Source organism: Eriocheir sinensis, chromosome 17 (genome assembly GCF_024679095.1).
Source record: "Eriocheir sinensis breed Jianghai 21 chromosome 17, ASM2467909v1, whole genome shotgun sequence".
Taxonomy (NCBI): Eukaryota; Metazoa; Arthropoda; class Malacostraca; order Decapoda; family Varunidae; genus Eriocheir; species Eriocheir sinensis.
In genome coordinates this window covers 3000001-3015000 of record NC_066525.1, presented here as the reverse complement: position 1 = coordinate 3015000, position 15000 = coordinate 3000001, and the positions used below count along the sequence as shown (strand labels likewise).

The 15000-nt window shown below is 44.5% G+C and overlaps 1 protein-coding gene and 1 long non-coding RNA gene across 11 annotated transcripts in view; one reads left to right on the top strand and one right to left on the bottom strand.

The window, feature by feature from the left end:
- The window catches only part of LOC126999776 (D-beta-hydroxybutyrate dehydrogenase, mitochondrial-like), a 14614-nt gene extending 2328 nt beyond the window's left edge, over window positions 1-12286 (bottom strand). The window contains exons 1-6 of one of the 3 annotated variants that reach the window (XM_050862676.1): window positions 12089-12286; window positions 9371-9544; window positions 7906-7989; window positions 6779-6941; window positions 5870-6025; window positions 2590-2695 (exon numbers count right to left, since the gene is read on the bottom strand). In XM_050862676.1, the coding sequence (XP_050718633.1) occupies window positions 2590-2695; window positions 5870-6025; window positions 6779-6941; window positions 7906-7989; window positions 9371-9538 (677 nt within the window). In that variant the 5' untranslated portion in view covers window positions 9539-9544; window positions 12089-12286. Of the gene's footprint in view, window positions 1-2589; window positions 2696-5869; window positions 6026-6778; window positions 6942-7905; window positions 7990-9370; window positions 9545-11684; window positions 11709-12088 lie in introns of those variants that run through there. The other 2 variants (XM_050862677.1, XM_050862678.1) reach the window with 2 other exon arrangements.
- LOC126999777 (uncharacterized) lies at window positions 1661-2667 on the top strand. Of its 8 annotated transcripts, XR_007753557.1 has the most exons (4): window positions 1661-2150; window positions 2224-2296; window positions 2370-2445; window positions 2519-2667. It is a non-coding gene; the product is annotated as an uncharacterized LOC126999777 (long non-coding RNA). The 8 variants fall into 8 exon arrangements; XR_007753555.1 differs by lacking the exon at window positions 2224-2296; XR_007753552.1 differs by lacking the exon at window positions 2224-2296 and having other exon boundaries at window positions 2297-2445.
- Window positions 12287-15000: the final 2714 nt, after the last annotated feature.

The following is a 15000-nucleotide window of genomic DNA, read 5'->3' as shown; positions in this document are numbered from 1 at the left end:
TTCTAAACACACACACACACACACACACACACACACACACACACACACACACAACGCTCTTTCTTCCTTTCTTCAGTTTTTTCAATATAACGAACAAGAGAGAGAGAGAGAGAGAGAGAGAGAGAGAGAGAGAGAGAGAGAGAGAGAGAGAGAGAGAGAGAGAGAGAGAGAGAGAGAGAGAGAGAGAGAGAGAGAGAGAGAGAGAGAGAGAGAGAGAGAGAGAGAGAGAGAGAGAGAGAGAGAGAGAGAGAGAGAGAGAGAGAGAGAGAGAGAGAGAGAGTAAATGCCTTCATAAACTACAAAAGATCAACACACATTTTTAACCCAGATTTGCACGTTTTGTCCCATTTCTCACTTTTTTTTATGGTATACTAACTTTTTTTTGGCTTTTCCTTCCCATCTCTTTATTAAAATCTCCTCTCCTCTTTTCTCCATCTCTATCTCAACCTTATCTTTACTTATTCTTCCTTCCTTTCTTTCTTGCTTATTTATTCTCTTCCTTCCTCACTTTCTTCCTTTCTTTTCTCTCCTTCCGTTGTTCGTTCCATCTTTTTCCCTTCGTTTGTTCCCTCTCCCTTTCTGCGGGGATCATGTCTCTTAAATGCCCCTCTAAGCGAGAAGAATGAGAAAAAGTCATCACTAACGCAAGCCATTTCATAATATATATCAACGCATTTGTGATCAGTTTATGTATCATCTATTTTTGGGGGTTTATATCATGGCAAAAATTTGACCCGTCGCTGGTACACGGTAAAGCCAAAAATTTTTCACGTCGCTGGTACACGGTAAAGCCACAAATTTGGCCCGTCGCTGGTACATGGTAAAGCCACAAATTTGGCCCGTCGCTGGTACACGGTAAAGCCACAAATTTGGCCCGTCGCTGGTACACGGTAAAGCCACAAATTTGGCCCGTCGCTGGTACACGGTAAAGCCACAAATTTGGCCCGTCGCTGGTACCGGGCTAACACCTCCCTTCCCCCTTCCTTCCTTTCTTTCGTCTCTCTCTTTCTCCCTCTTCCTCTCGCTTACAGTTATTAGTCTACGTGTTTTTTTATCATCTCCCTTCTCTTTTTTTCCATCTCCATTCTTGGTCTTAAAGGTCGAGGAGGTTGTGGAGGTCGAGGAGGAGGAGGAGGAGGAGGAGGAGGTCAAGAAGATTAGAAAAGGAGGGATTCTGAAGGATAATGTTTCGCCTTCTCTCATTCACTACTGCATCCTTCGCTTTCGAGGAGGAGGAAAAGGTGAATGTCGAGGAGGAGGAGGAGGAGGAGGTCGAGAAGATTAGAAAAGGAGACTCTGAAGGATAAGGATAATTCACCACTTCATCCTTCGCTTCCTCCTCCACTCCCTATTCCACCTTTCCGATCTTATTACATGAATCGCTATTTCTTCCACGCACTGACAGGCCTGGACGAGGTATGAACGCACGCATGTCCATCTTGCAGTCACGCTTTGTTATGCGTTTCGCTGAAGTTGTCACTCACAGCGTAAAACTCCCTAACAGATGTCGGTCTTCGTTATACGTGGGTAGCATTGGGGTTAGAATATAGGTTAGGTTAGGTTAGGAATAGGTTAGGTTAGGTTAAGTTAAGAATAGGTTAGGTTAGGTTGGGTTAGGTTAAGAAAAGGTGGTTAGGAAGTGGAAGCCATGGGATGAAGAATTTGTTGAGAGGCGGTAGAATCAGTGTGGAGGCCACCTTATCGATTCTGGTAACAAGTTTTGGGGTTAGTAAACGAAGTGGGTAGCGGGTCTGTTATGAGGCGGTAAAGTCGGTGTTGAGGTAGGTTCATCGATTCTAGCAACAAGTTTTTGGTGTAGGCGAAATGGAGAGTGGCTTTGTTGGTCGTGCTGAGGTAGGTTCATCGATTCTAGCAACAAGTTTTTGGTGTAGGCGAAATGGAGAGTGGTTTTGTTGGTCGTGTTGAGGTAGGTTCATCGATTCTAGCAACAAGTTTTTGGTGTAGGCGAAATGGAGAGTGGCTTTGTTGGTCGTGCTGAGGTAGGTTCATCGATTCTAGCAACAAGTTTTTGGTGTAGGCGAAATGGGGAGTGGCTTTGTTGGTCGTGTTGAGGTAGGTTCATCGATTCTAGCAACAAGTTTTTGGTGTAGGCGAAATGGAGAGTGGCTTTGTTGGTCGTGCTGAGGTAGGTTCATCGATTCTAGCAACAAGTTTTTGATGTAGGCGAAATGGAGAGTGGCTTTGTTGGTCGTGCTGAGGTAGGTTCATCGATTCTAGCAACAAGTTTTTGATGTAGGCGAAATGGAGAGTGGCTTTGTTGGTCGTGTTGAGGTAGGTTCATCGATACTAGCAACAAGTTTTTGGTGTAGGCGAAATGGAGAGTGGTTTTGTTGGTCGTGTTGAGGTAGGTTCATCGATTCTAGCAACAAGTTTTTGGATTAGTAGGCGAAATGGAGAGTGGCTTTGTTGGTCGTGTTGAGGTAGGTTCATCGATTCTAGCAACAAGTTTTTGGTGTAGGCGAAATGGAGAGTGGCTTTCTTGGTCGTATTGAGGTAGATAAAAAGCAACACTGTGTCTCTTAAATACGGTAAAAAGCATAAGAATCAGACCAGCTCCCGGCACATCACCTGAGGCAGTCCGAGAGGCCCTCCACGGCGTACTTGGTGACTACGTAGGGCGCCCGCATGACGTTGCCCATCCTGCCGTACATGCTGGCGACGTTGATGACCCGCCCTGGAGGAAGAGCAAGACGAGAAGGAGGTTAGAAAGGAAAAGACTGAAGAGGGAGAAAAGGAAAAAGTGTGGATGGGTGAAGGAGGAGGAAAATACGTTAGTTAAAGAGGAAAAGGAAGAGGTTGGTCACGTTCACGACCCGCTCTGGAGGAAAAAGAGGAAGAGGAGAAGGATGTTAGAAAGGAAAAGACTGAAGCGGGAGAAAAGGAAAAAGTGTGGATGGGTGAAGAAGGAGGAAAATACGTTAGTTAAAGAGGAAAAGGAAGAAGTTGGCCACGTTCACGACCCGCTCTGGAGGAAGAAGAGGAAGAGGAGAAGGTCACAAGAAAGGGAGGAAGCAAAACAAGAAAAGGGGGAAGAAAAAGACCAAAAAACAACAACAAGAGCAACAACAACAACAAATGCATAACACTATCCAACTGCCTAACTCCCTAACTATTTACTCTTTCAAAAATGCATCATATCTCTCTCTCTCTCTCTCTCTCTCTCTCTCTCTCTCTCTCTCTCTCACCATATACACATTTTTTTACCCCTAACTCACATATGAACGCGAATGAACTCATCAATAATATAATAAAACACTTCACACGAAAACGAACTGACCGCCCTCCCCCCCCCCCCTCTTTCCCTCCCCTCCTTCCCCCTCCCCCCTCTTCCCTCTCCCCCCCTCCTCTTCTCCCTTCCCTCCTCCCCCTTCTCTCTACCCCTCTCCTCTTTCCCTCCCCCCCTTTTCCCCCTTCTCCCTTCCCTCCTCCTCCCCTTCTCTCTACCCCTCTCCCCTTTCTCCCTCCCCTCCTCCCCCTTCTCCCTCCCCCCCTCCCCATCTCCCCTACCCTCAAAAAATATAAATAACACTTCATTACAAGCTTAAAAAATTGGATCTCGCGGCCGCCGATAAATCACGGACGAGCGGATAATGGAATGATGCAAGGACGGAAATGACGGACGCACGGACGGACGGACGGACGGACTGGCTGACTGGCGCGTTGATCCTGCTGTTTTTTTGTTTTTTTTGCCATTTTCCTTTTTTTTTTTTCTTTTTTTGGTTTGGTATGGCGGGTGAAAAACATGTGTGTGACTCGTGTTCATGGGGGGGCGGGGGGTGGTGTGTTTGTGTGTGTGTGTGTGTGTGTGTGTGTGTGTGTGTGTGTGTGTGTGTGTGTAGAGGGGGGTAGAGGGGGAGGGGGTAATCGTATACAGGTCCTGATAGTGATGATGATGATGATGATGATGATAGGAAGGAGAAAGAGGAGGAGGAGGAGGAAGAAGAGAAAGAGGAGGACGATAAGAATAAAAAAAAAAAATAAATAAATAAAAAAACAGGAAAAAGATGAGGAGGAGGAAGACGAGGAGGAGGAGGAGGAGGAGGAGGAGGGCGATAAAAACGAAAAAAAAAAGAATGACAAACAAACCAATCACACAAACAACAACCAAAAAAAAAGTCAACTAAACAACCATTTCAACCAAGCTTATGTGTGTCTGTCTGTCTGTCTGTCTGTCTGTATGTATGTGTGTATGTGTGTGTATGTGTGTTCGTGTGCCCAAGTTTACTTAATAAGGATTCAGGGTTCAGCTTCACGATGTTTCCTATTTCCGCCCCGAGCCATAACGCGGTGAAGGGCATCGCGGCGCGCTTATCTTAAATCACTCGCGAATGTTAAGGGAAATGGGATTGTGGGCGCGGGTCTTGGCTCCACCACCACCACCGCCGCCGCTGCCGCTCTTTTCTTCTTCTTCTTCTTCTTCTTCTTCTTCTTCCTTTTTCTTTTCCTCACCTTCTTCTTCTACTTCTTCTTCTTCTTTTTCTTCTTCCTTTTTCTTTTTCTCACCTTCTTCTTCTTCTACTTCTTCTTCTTCTTCTTTTTCTTCTTCCTTTTCCTTTTTCTCACCTTCTTCTTCTTCTTCTTCTTCTTCTACTTCTTCCTTTTTCTCTTCTTCTTCCACCACCACCGCCGCCGCTATCCTTTTCTTCTTCTTCTTCTTCTTCTTCTTCCTTTTTCTCTTCTTCTTCCACCACCACCGCCGCCGCTATCCTTTTCTTCCTCTTCTTCTTCTTTTTCGTCTTCCTTTTTCTCCTTCTTCTTCCTCCACCACCACCGCCACCATCCATTTCTTCTTCTTTCTTTTTTTCTTCCTCCTCTTCTTCTTCTTTTGACGTGTTCCGCTTTGTATCGCTTCGTATGTCCTCCTCCTCTTGTTCCTCTCTTCTCCTCTGTTTATCATTCCACCTCTTTGGATTCTTTTTAGGAGCAGCGAGTAGCGGGCTTTTTTTTATTATTGTTTCCTTTTTTTGTGCCCTTGAGCTGTCTCCTTTGTTGTAAAAAAAAATGAATGTCGAACTGGCTCTGTGTTACGGAGCAATGAGTTCTCTCCCATCAGAGGCTCAAGGGCTTGTGCGACGGAGATGAACACCGAGGCCAAGCGCAGTTATAGCATACGCCTCCCGCTTTACCATACAAATAAGAGAGGGAGTTAGAAAAGGGAAGAGTTTGAAAGAGGAGAAAGAAAGAACCCCCAAAAAAAGGGAGAAAGACTTCCCGAAATTGACTTCTATTTCGGCCAATCCTCTCCAATCTTTTCAGGGGCAGTAAGTAGCGGGCTTTTTTTATCATTGTTTTCTTTTTTTAAGCCCTTGATCTGTCTCCTTTGCCGTAAAAAAATTAAAGAACAACAAAAACAGCAAACAAGCAGCTCTCCACCCGAAATTGACCTCTCTTTTGGCCAATCTTTACTCTTGTCTGTTGTGGGAGCGGTGACTAGCGGGCTTTTTTCTACACTCTCTTTGTTGCCCTTGAGCCGTCTCCTTTGTTGCAAAAAATAAAAATAAGTAAAAATAAGATGCAAAAGAGGAAGATGAAGAACAGAACGAACAAGAACAAGACCAAGAATTAGAAGAACAGGAAGCAACAAGAGGGAAACGAAGATAAAGAAAGAAAAGAAGGAAAAGAAGAGGAAGAGAAGGACAGGCGTTAAGGACGAAGATGAGAAAGAGGAATAACAAGAACAAAACAAAAACAAAAGAATGAAGAAGAAGAAGAAGAAGAAGAAGAAGAAAAAGAAGAAGAAGAAAAAGAAAAAGAAGAAAAAGAAAAAAAGAAGAAAAAGAAAACGAAATAGAAGAAGAAGAAGAAGAAGAAGAGGAGGAGCATACCAACCTTCACCTCGGTCACTCACCTTTAGCCCGTCGTATCAGCGGCAGGAAGGCTCTGGTGACGGCCACGGTGCCCAGGACGTTCACCTCCAGCATCTTCCTGAAGGTGTTCTCCGGCGCCCACTCCACCTCGCCGAACGTGGACACACCCGCGTTGTTGACCACGCCCCACAGCACCTCTGGACCCCGGCAGGAGAGAAGAGAAGGGTTAGAGAAGAAAAAATACGTGTTTTGCCCGGTAGGAAAAAAGAAGAACAGTAGAATCGTGGATGAGGCGCGGGTCTTAGCGCACAAACTAACCACGCAGTCCTATTCTAATTATTTTCAGTGTATTTCCCGGCAAAAAGTATCCGTTGAGTGGAGGTGCATAACATATCATAGAGAGAACAAGAGGAAAAAAATCACACTACAGTTTACAGGTGGCGTGTACGAGGCTAACTGTTCACCATCGCAACGGGGTCACTTTCCCGATCGCCGGAGGGCCAACAAATCAACACGAGTCGGCGGCGCGGAGGCGAAGGTGATGGATTCTTTTCCTTCTGGAGTGTTTTATGGGGCTAGTTACGCTGCGTCTGTCTTGCGGCACCAACGCGGAACAGGTCAAAAGAAGTGCGGTTTGTTTTGTTGGCCTTCCGGCGAAGCTCGGCCCGAGTTTGAACTTGAGGAGTTGTGCACGCCGGCTATAAGACGCATTAAACAACAAAACAAAAGAGAAAAAGAGGAAAACAAAATCAAACTCTATAATTTATGAGACACATCAAACAACGAAACGAAACATCAAACAACGAAACGGAAGAGAAAAAGAGGAAAACAAAATCAAACTCTGCAATTTATAAGACACATCAAACAACAAAACAGAAGAGAAAAAGGTGAAAACAGACAAGCCAGACACACAAACACATAGCCAGCACATCCCGGCACCTCCCGCTCACCTCCGTCGGGCAGCAGCGCCTCCACCTCCTGTTGGGTCCGCAGCACATCATCGGCGGAGGTCACGTCCAGCTGGAGGATATGCAGGCGAGAGGAGGCGGAGGCTCGCAACTTCTTGGCCCCTTCACCGTCCCGCGCGAGGCAGCAAGCGATGACGCGGAAGCCCTAAGAAGGAGGAGGAGGAGGAGTGAGTGTTGAGATTTTAAGGATGGGATAACGGGAGGAGAGGAAGAGTAAAGAGGACAGGGAAGGGAAGAAGGGAAAAGGAAAGTTGAGATGTTGGGAATAAAAGGAAGGAAGGTAAGGGACGGTAGAAAAGGAGAGGAGGGCAAGAAAGGAAGAATGGGCATTAAAGAAAGGAGGAGGGAAGGAAGGAGAGGAAGAGAAACGAGGACAGAGAAGGGAAGAAGGGAAGGGAAAGTTAGGAATGAAAGGAAGGAAGGAAGGAAGGAAGGAATGGAGGGGGAAAGTAAGGGACGGTAGAGAAGAAGGAAAGAAGGGCAAGAAAGTAAGAATGGGCATTAAAGAAAGGAGGAAGGAAGGAAGGAAGAAGAAGAGAGAGGAAGGGAGAAGGAGGAGAAGAAGAGGAGGAAGGGAAAGATGTCATGTTATGGAAGGGAAGAATTGGAGGAAGGGAATGGAAGGAAGGAACAACAAAAAAGGAAGGAAGAAGCGAAATACGACGTTAAGGAAGAAAGGAAGGGAAAAACGGGCAAGTGAAGAAAGGAAATAAGGATGGAAGGGCTGAGAAGGAAAGAAGAGAGAGCAGGAAAGAAGATAAGGGAAAGAAACGACTTGAACTAAGTAAGAAAAGAAGGAAAGAAGAAGGAAAGGAAGGGAGGAAAAGCAAGAGAGCAAGAAGGAAAAAAGAAAAGGGAAAGATACGACGTGAATTAAGTAAGAAAAGAAGAAAGAAGAAGGAAAGGAAGAGAGGAAAAGCAGGAGAGCAAGAAGGAAAAAAGAAAAGGGAAAGAAACCACGTGAATTAAGTTAGAAAGGAAGAAGGAAAGGAAGAGAGGAAGAAGGAAAAAAGAAAAGGGAAAATACAACATGAACTAAGTAAGAAAGGAAGGAAAAAACACCAGGAAAGGAAGGGACGAAGAATGGATAGAACAGGTCCTCCACTTACCAAGGCGTCGAGGTGCTGGGCGAGGGCGAAGCCAAAGCCAGTGTCGCAGCCGGTGATGAGCACAGCCTTGCCAGCGACCGACACCTGCGGGGAGGAACCGAACAGAGGGAAAGGAATATTAAACTAACCCTCACCTTCTAAACACAGGCAGAGATAGTAGATAGGAGGTCTGAGGCTGTCTCCGAGATACACGCCCGCCATCGATCCAAGCCGATGATTGCAGACACTTCACTCCTACCCGATTTCAGGTTTTCTCCATGTCAAACAGTAGTGTTACGCCACCCCCCTACCACACACCATCCACGGGCAGGCGGGCGGCGTTCATTCACATACAGCACATTCGTAACAGTAGTGTCAGGAAATTGGGTAGGAGTGAAGTGTGTGCAGTCGTTGGCTTGGAGCGGTGGCGGCACCAAGGTCGTATATCCTGGAGGCAGCCTCAGACGCACTCTAGTACATAACTTGAATTCTATGGAAAGTACTGGTTTGACAGTTCACCGAATGACCACGCGTGGCGCTGCCTGTATAGCCAAGACGCTCCAATTTACCGTACAAGCATGAAGACTGAATAGAAGATAGAAAGTGAGTAGAAACGAATGAATAGAATGAATGAATAGAAACTGAATAGATATAATTGAATAGACTGGATGAATAGAAGCTGAATAGATATAGATTAGTAGAATGAATGAAAAAAAAAATGAGCAGAGAAAACAAACAATAATAACAGCCACCTTGAACTTAAGTAAACAAATAAAAAAAAGGATGAACGCGAGCCTTGAAGAGAGACAGGCAGCTTACGTGTGTGTGTGTGTGTGTGTGTGTGTGTGTGTGTGTGTGTGTGTGTGTGTGTTTACCCCTGCCCTTCACCTATACCCTTCAAATTTATAAAAAAGCCCCTTCGTAACTAACCTTTCTAACTAAACTAACTTTTCTAACTAACTAAACTAACTAGCACAAATTTTGAATAGAAACAGACAGCTTACGTGTGTGTGTGTGTGTGTGTGTGTGTGTGTGTGTGTGTGTGTGTGTGTGTGTGTGCTTACCCCTGCCCTTCTCCCCTACCCTTCAAATTTATAACAAAGCCCCTTCGTAAATAACCAAACTAACTAACTAACTAACTAACGTTTCTAACTAACTAACGTTTCTAACTAACTAACTAGCAACAGAAAGGAACACTAACTGAACTAATAGATAAACACACATACTGATATATTAACCAACTAACTATCTATCTATCTATCTAACTAACTCTAACTTAACTAACCAAACTGTCTATCTATTTAACCCAACCTTACCTTACCTCCAACCTTCATTAACCCAACACCCAACAAGCCTTACCTATAGAGACGAACTTAAGACCACAAACAGCAACGCAGACCAACTCACCAACTTTCTTATCTAACCAATCAACTAAACTAACCTAACCAAACTAACCACCAGCCTTCACAAACACAACAAACCTTACCTGTAGAGAAGCCCGAACGAGACAGGTGGCGATGCAGACGGCCCAGAGAGAGATGAAAAGGGCGAGGCATGGAAGGAGACCAGCGAGGGAGAAGGCGGAGGAGAGGGCAGCGCTGACCCCCCCGTAGAAGGCGATGTCAGCCCACACGTCCAGCGTAAGGAGCTTCATCTCTCTCTGTAGGTGGAGGTAGAAGAGGTGGAGTAGTAGTAGTAGTAGTAGTAGTAGTAGTAGTAGTAGTAGTAGTAGTAGTAGTAGTAGTAGTAGGAGGAGGAGGAGGAGGAGGAGATGTATAGTGGTGATCTTTAAGTTCTCTTTCTCTCTTACGTTCTCTTCTCTCTAATGTTTTAATAATAGTTACGTTTCTCTCTTCTCTCTCTTCTCTCTCTCTCTCTCTCTCTCTCTCTCTCTCTCTCTCTCTCTCTCTCTCAACAATGACGTCAATAAAAAATAAAAATAAACGTGCATGAAAACTTGTATATTGTGTGTGTGCGTGTGTGTGTATGTGTGTGTGTGTGTGTGTGTGTGTGTGTGTGTGTGTGTGTGTGTGTGTGTGTGTGTGTATTAAATCAAGCCATCTGCAACTCGTACCCTGATAAGTAAAGGACACACTCACACACACACACACACACACACACACACACACACACACACCTATCAGCCGGTGACCCTGACTTGCTTGCCTCCGCGTTCTGGTTCGTGCTATTTTTAACTCTCATCTCTACGCCATATTGAGGAAGGGAAGATAGATAACAGGAAGATATATAGATAGATAGATAAAGATATAGACAGATAGATAGATAGGTAGATAGATAGATGAAGATATAGACAGATAGATAGATAGATAGATAGATAGATTGATTGATGAAGATATAGACAGGTAGATAGATAGATAGATAGATAGATAGATAGATAGATTGATGAAGATATAGACAGGTAGATAGATAGATAGATAAAGATATAGACAGACAGATAGATAGATAGATAGATAGATAGATAGATAGATAGATAGATGAATGATAGATGATAGATAGATAGATAGAATGAGATGAGAGAGAGAGAGAGAGAGAGAGAGAGAAATACACACGCAGGCAGAGCAGGTATCAAAGAAGCTATTTACTACGCATTTAGAAGAAGACTAGCCATTTAGCACGCATTTAAAGAAGACTAGCCATTTAGCACGCATTTAAAGAAGACTAGCCATTTAGCACGCATTTAAAGAAGACTAACCATTTAGCACGCATTTAAAGAAGACTAGCCATTTAGTATCCATTTAGAAGACTAGCTATTTAGTACGCATTCAGAAGACTAGCCATTTAGCACGCATTTTGAGAAAGACTAGCCATTTAGTACGCACTTACAGAAAACTTGCCATTTAGTACGCATTGATAAGACTACAATAGCTATCTTTATGCAATTAACACAACGAGGAAGCTTATCTTTTACGAGGTGGCTGAGGAGACGCAACACTCGATACGACATAACAACACAACGCCTTGAAAAACACACAACAAAGCTTGGAAACACAAAAAACACGAATTGAAAACGCAACACAAGCTCTCACCAACACAATTCACAGCTTGGCAACACAAAAGAAGCCCTGAGAAACACGAAACACACCTTAAAAACACAAATAAGGAGACGCAACACAAAACATGTCCTAAGAAACACGAAACACACATTGAAAACACAAATAGCTGCTTGGCAACACAAAACAAGTCCTTAAGAAACACGAAACACACCTTGAAAACACAAATAACAGCTTGGCAACACAAAACATGTCCTTAAGAAACACGAAACACACCTTGGAAACACAAATATCAGCTTGTAAACACAGAACCTAACTTGGCAACACAAACCACACACACAACACACCGCTAAAGAAACACAGTACAACAGCAACACCACAGCAACATAAGGGCCTAGCACAGCCCCTTGCAACACCCCACCACTCACTATATAGAACACTGTATTACAACGGTCACTCGGACAACACTTGCATGCCACAATAACTTTTTCCTAAGGCCAAAACGGAGACAAATCGGTTTTCATGAGTGTTTTTCACGTTCCTGGTGCAGCAGAAGCCTTGTCAAACACTCACTGGGCTCATAACACTATCAATGGAAATACTAACACAACAACCTCTACTGTAGCCTTGTCAAACTATCACTGGGCTCAAAACACTACCCATGGAAACCAAAGCCTTGTCAAACTACCACTGGGCTTGTAACACTATCAATGGAAATACTAACACAACAACCTCTACCGTAGCCTTGTCAAACTACCACTGGGTTCATAACACTACCCATGGACATACTGCCACGCCTCAACCTCTACCAAACCCTTATCAAACTACCACTGGGCTCATAACACTACCAATGGAAACACTAACACAACAACCTCTACCAAAGCCTTGTCAAACTACCACTGGGCTTGTAACACTACCCATGGAAATACTAACACAACAACCTCTACCAAAGCCTTGTCAAACTACCACTGGGCTCATAACACTAACCATGGACATACTGCCACGCCTCAACCTCTACCGTAGTCTTGTCAAACTACCACTGGGCTCATAACACTACCCATGGAAACACTAACACAACAACCTCTACCAAAGCCTTGTCAAACTACCACTGGGCTCATAACACTACCCATGGACATACTACCACGCCTTAACCTCTACCAAAGTCTCGTCAAAGAATCACCCAAGAGTGTTACCTGTTGCGTCTGCTGCCTTTAGAGGGATGAATGCGTGGCAGTGGTATTCTGAGGCGTGCCCCGGACTCTTGCCTACGCCCCTCCTTCCCTCTGCCTCCTCCTCCTCCTCTTCTTCTTCTTCTTCTTCTGATCTCTCCTCCTCCTCCATCACCGCCTCCTCCTTCTAATATTACTACCACCACGACACTTGTTCACTCTTCTCTCTCTCTCCTCTTCATCACCCTCCTCCTCTTCCTCTTCTTCTTACTCCTCCTCCTCCTCCTCCTCCTCTTCCTCCTCCTCCCTCACTACCAAATATAACATCACCATACCCTTATCCTCCTCCTCCTCCTCCTCCTCCTCTTCCCACACTCTCTTTTGCGTCATCACCCTCCCTCTGCCTCCCACTCCTCTCTCTCTCTCTCTCTCTCTCTCTCTCTCTCTCTCTCTCTCTCTCTCTCTCTCTCTCTCTCTCTCTCTCTCTCTCTCTCTCTCTCTCTCTCTCTCTCTCTCTCTCTCTCTCTCTCTCTCTCTACCCCTACCCCCAAGTCTTCTCCTCCTTCCTTCAAAGAATATCCTCCTCCTCCTCCTCCTCCTACTCCTCCTCTTCCTCCTCCTCCTCCTCACTTCCTCTTTCTTTTGTGTATTATTCTCTCCTTTTCTTCCTCTTCCTCCGTTCTTTCCTCTCCCTTCTGTCCATTTTCAAAGCCTCTACCCCCCCCGCTCTCTCTCTCTCTCTCTCTCTCTCTCTCTCTCTCTCTCTCTCTCTCTCTCTCTCTCTCTCTCTCTCTCTCTCTCTCTCTCTCTCTCTCTCTCTCTCTCTCTCTCTCTCTCTCTCTCTCTCTCTCTCTCTCTCTCGACACGTCCCCTTCCCTTCCTGTATTATTTTTTTTCTCTCTTTTCAGCGTAAGAACAAAAAAAAAAAAGGTTTTAATATTCCTTTACAGACAGACACAGCTCGATACGTACACACACACACACACACACACACACACACACACACACACACACACACACACACACACACACACACATTTTTTTTTCCTTTTTTTCAGTCACTAGGAGTTTGTGTGTCTGTTAGTTCGTTTGTTTGTTATTTGTTTGTTTGTTTGTTGTTGTTTGTTGAGGCCAGATTTCGTTTTCGTGTTTGTTTGTTTCTCTTGCTGTTTTTTATCTTTATCTTTTTTTTCTTTCGATTTTATTTTTGTTTTGTTTTTGTTTTCTTTGTGTTTGTCTTCACCGTGAACTGCTAGCTAATTCACCCTCTTCTTTTTTTTTTTTCATGGACGTCACCAAATACCTGTCACAAACACGTGTGTAAGGATGAATCTCCCTCTCTCTCCTTTGACCACATTTGCATTTCTTTTCCTTTCTTCTTCATCCTTCAGTCTTTTAATATTTCATTGTATTGTTTGTTTTCTGTTTCTGGTAAATGATCCTCCTCCTCCTCCTCCTCCTCCTTCTCCCCTTCCTTCTCCTTCGTCTCCTTCTCTATATCTCTTTGGATGCTCAGAACGGTTCAGTCTTTTAATATTTCCTTGTTCTTCCTATGTATTTCTATGTATTCCTTCTCCTTCTTCCTTCTCTATATCTCTTTGGATGCTCAGAACGGTTCAGTCTTTTAATATTTCCTTGTTCTTCCTATGTATTTCTATGTATTCCTTCTCCTTCTTCCTTCTCTATATCTCTTTGGATGCTCAGAACGGTTCAGTCTTTTAATATTTCCTTGTTCTTCCTATGTATTCCTATGTATTCCTTCCCCTTCGTCTCCTTCTCTATATCTCTTTGGATGCTCAAACGGTTCAGTCTTTCAATATTTCCTCGATTTGCTTGTTTTCTGTTTCTAGTCACTGTTCCTCCTCCTTCCTCCTCCTTCTCCTTCGCCTTCTTTTTCTCTATATTGTGTACGATTCTCGTCTTTTCCTCCTCTTCCTTCTATCCATTCCGTCAGCACACCTCTCTTTCACCCACGCAAGATCCTCACAACACAACCCCGTCTTCCACAACTCTGAACTCACCCACGTCTCAGCCTCACCCTTGTCTGTCTTAGCTTACCTGAGTGTGAGTGCTCATTCATTACCCTCCCTCCTCCTCCTCCTCCTCCTCCTCCTTCTCACGTAAACAGTTCCTAGGGTCAGTGAATGCTTGAAACTGTGCATTGAGGGGATAGAGTTAAAGGAGACAGGTAGAGGAGGACGGGGAGAGGAGATTGTGAGGGAGAGAGTGAGGGAGAGGGTAAAGAGGGAGAGAGAGAGAGCGAGGGAGGTTTTGGCTGAACATAAACTAGAGAGAAAAGAAAAAGTAAGTTATAATTTGGGGATTGGCCTGTTCTACGCATCTCTCTCTCTCTCTCTCTCTCTCTCTCTCTCTCTCTCTCTCTCTCTCTCTCTCTCTCTCTCTCTCTCTCTCTCTCTCTCTAGTCATAATCCTCCTCCTCCTCCTCCTCCTCCTTCTCTTCCTTCTTCCTTAACTTCCTACATTCTGCGTCGTCCTCCTCCTCCTCCTCCTCCTCTTCTTCCTCCGTCATTAATGCAGCTTCCCGTCCCTTCTTCCTCCTCCTCCTCCTCCTCCTCCTCGTCTCGGCGCCTCACTGTAAACTTCATAACTCTTCTCTCTCGCCTCTCCACTTTGTTCCCTCCAAGATGTTTGTCCATATTCTTAGTGTTCCACCCCCCCCCCCCCCACCCTCTCTGTCTCTGTCTCTGTATCCGTCTCCGTCTCTCTCTCTCTCTCTCTCTCTCTCTCTCTCTCTCTCTCTCTCTCTCTCTCTCTCTCTCTCTCTCTCTCTCTCTCTCTCTCTCTCTCTCTCTCTCTCTCTCTCTCTCTCTCTCTCTCTCTCTCTTGTCAGTCTATAATAATAATAATAATAATAATAATAATAATAATAATAATAATAATAATAATAATAATAATAATAATAATAATAATAATAA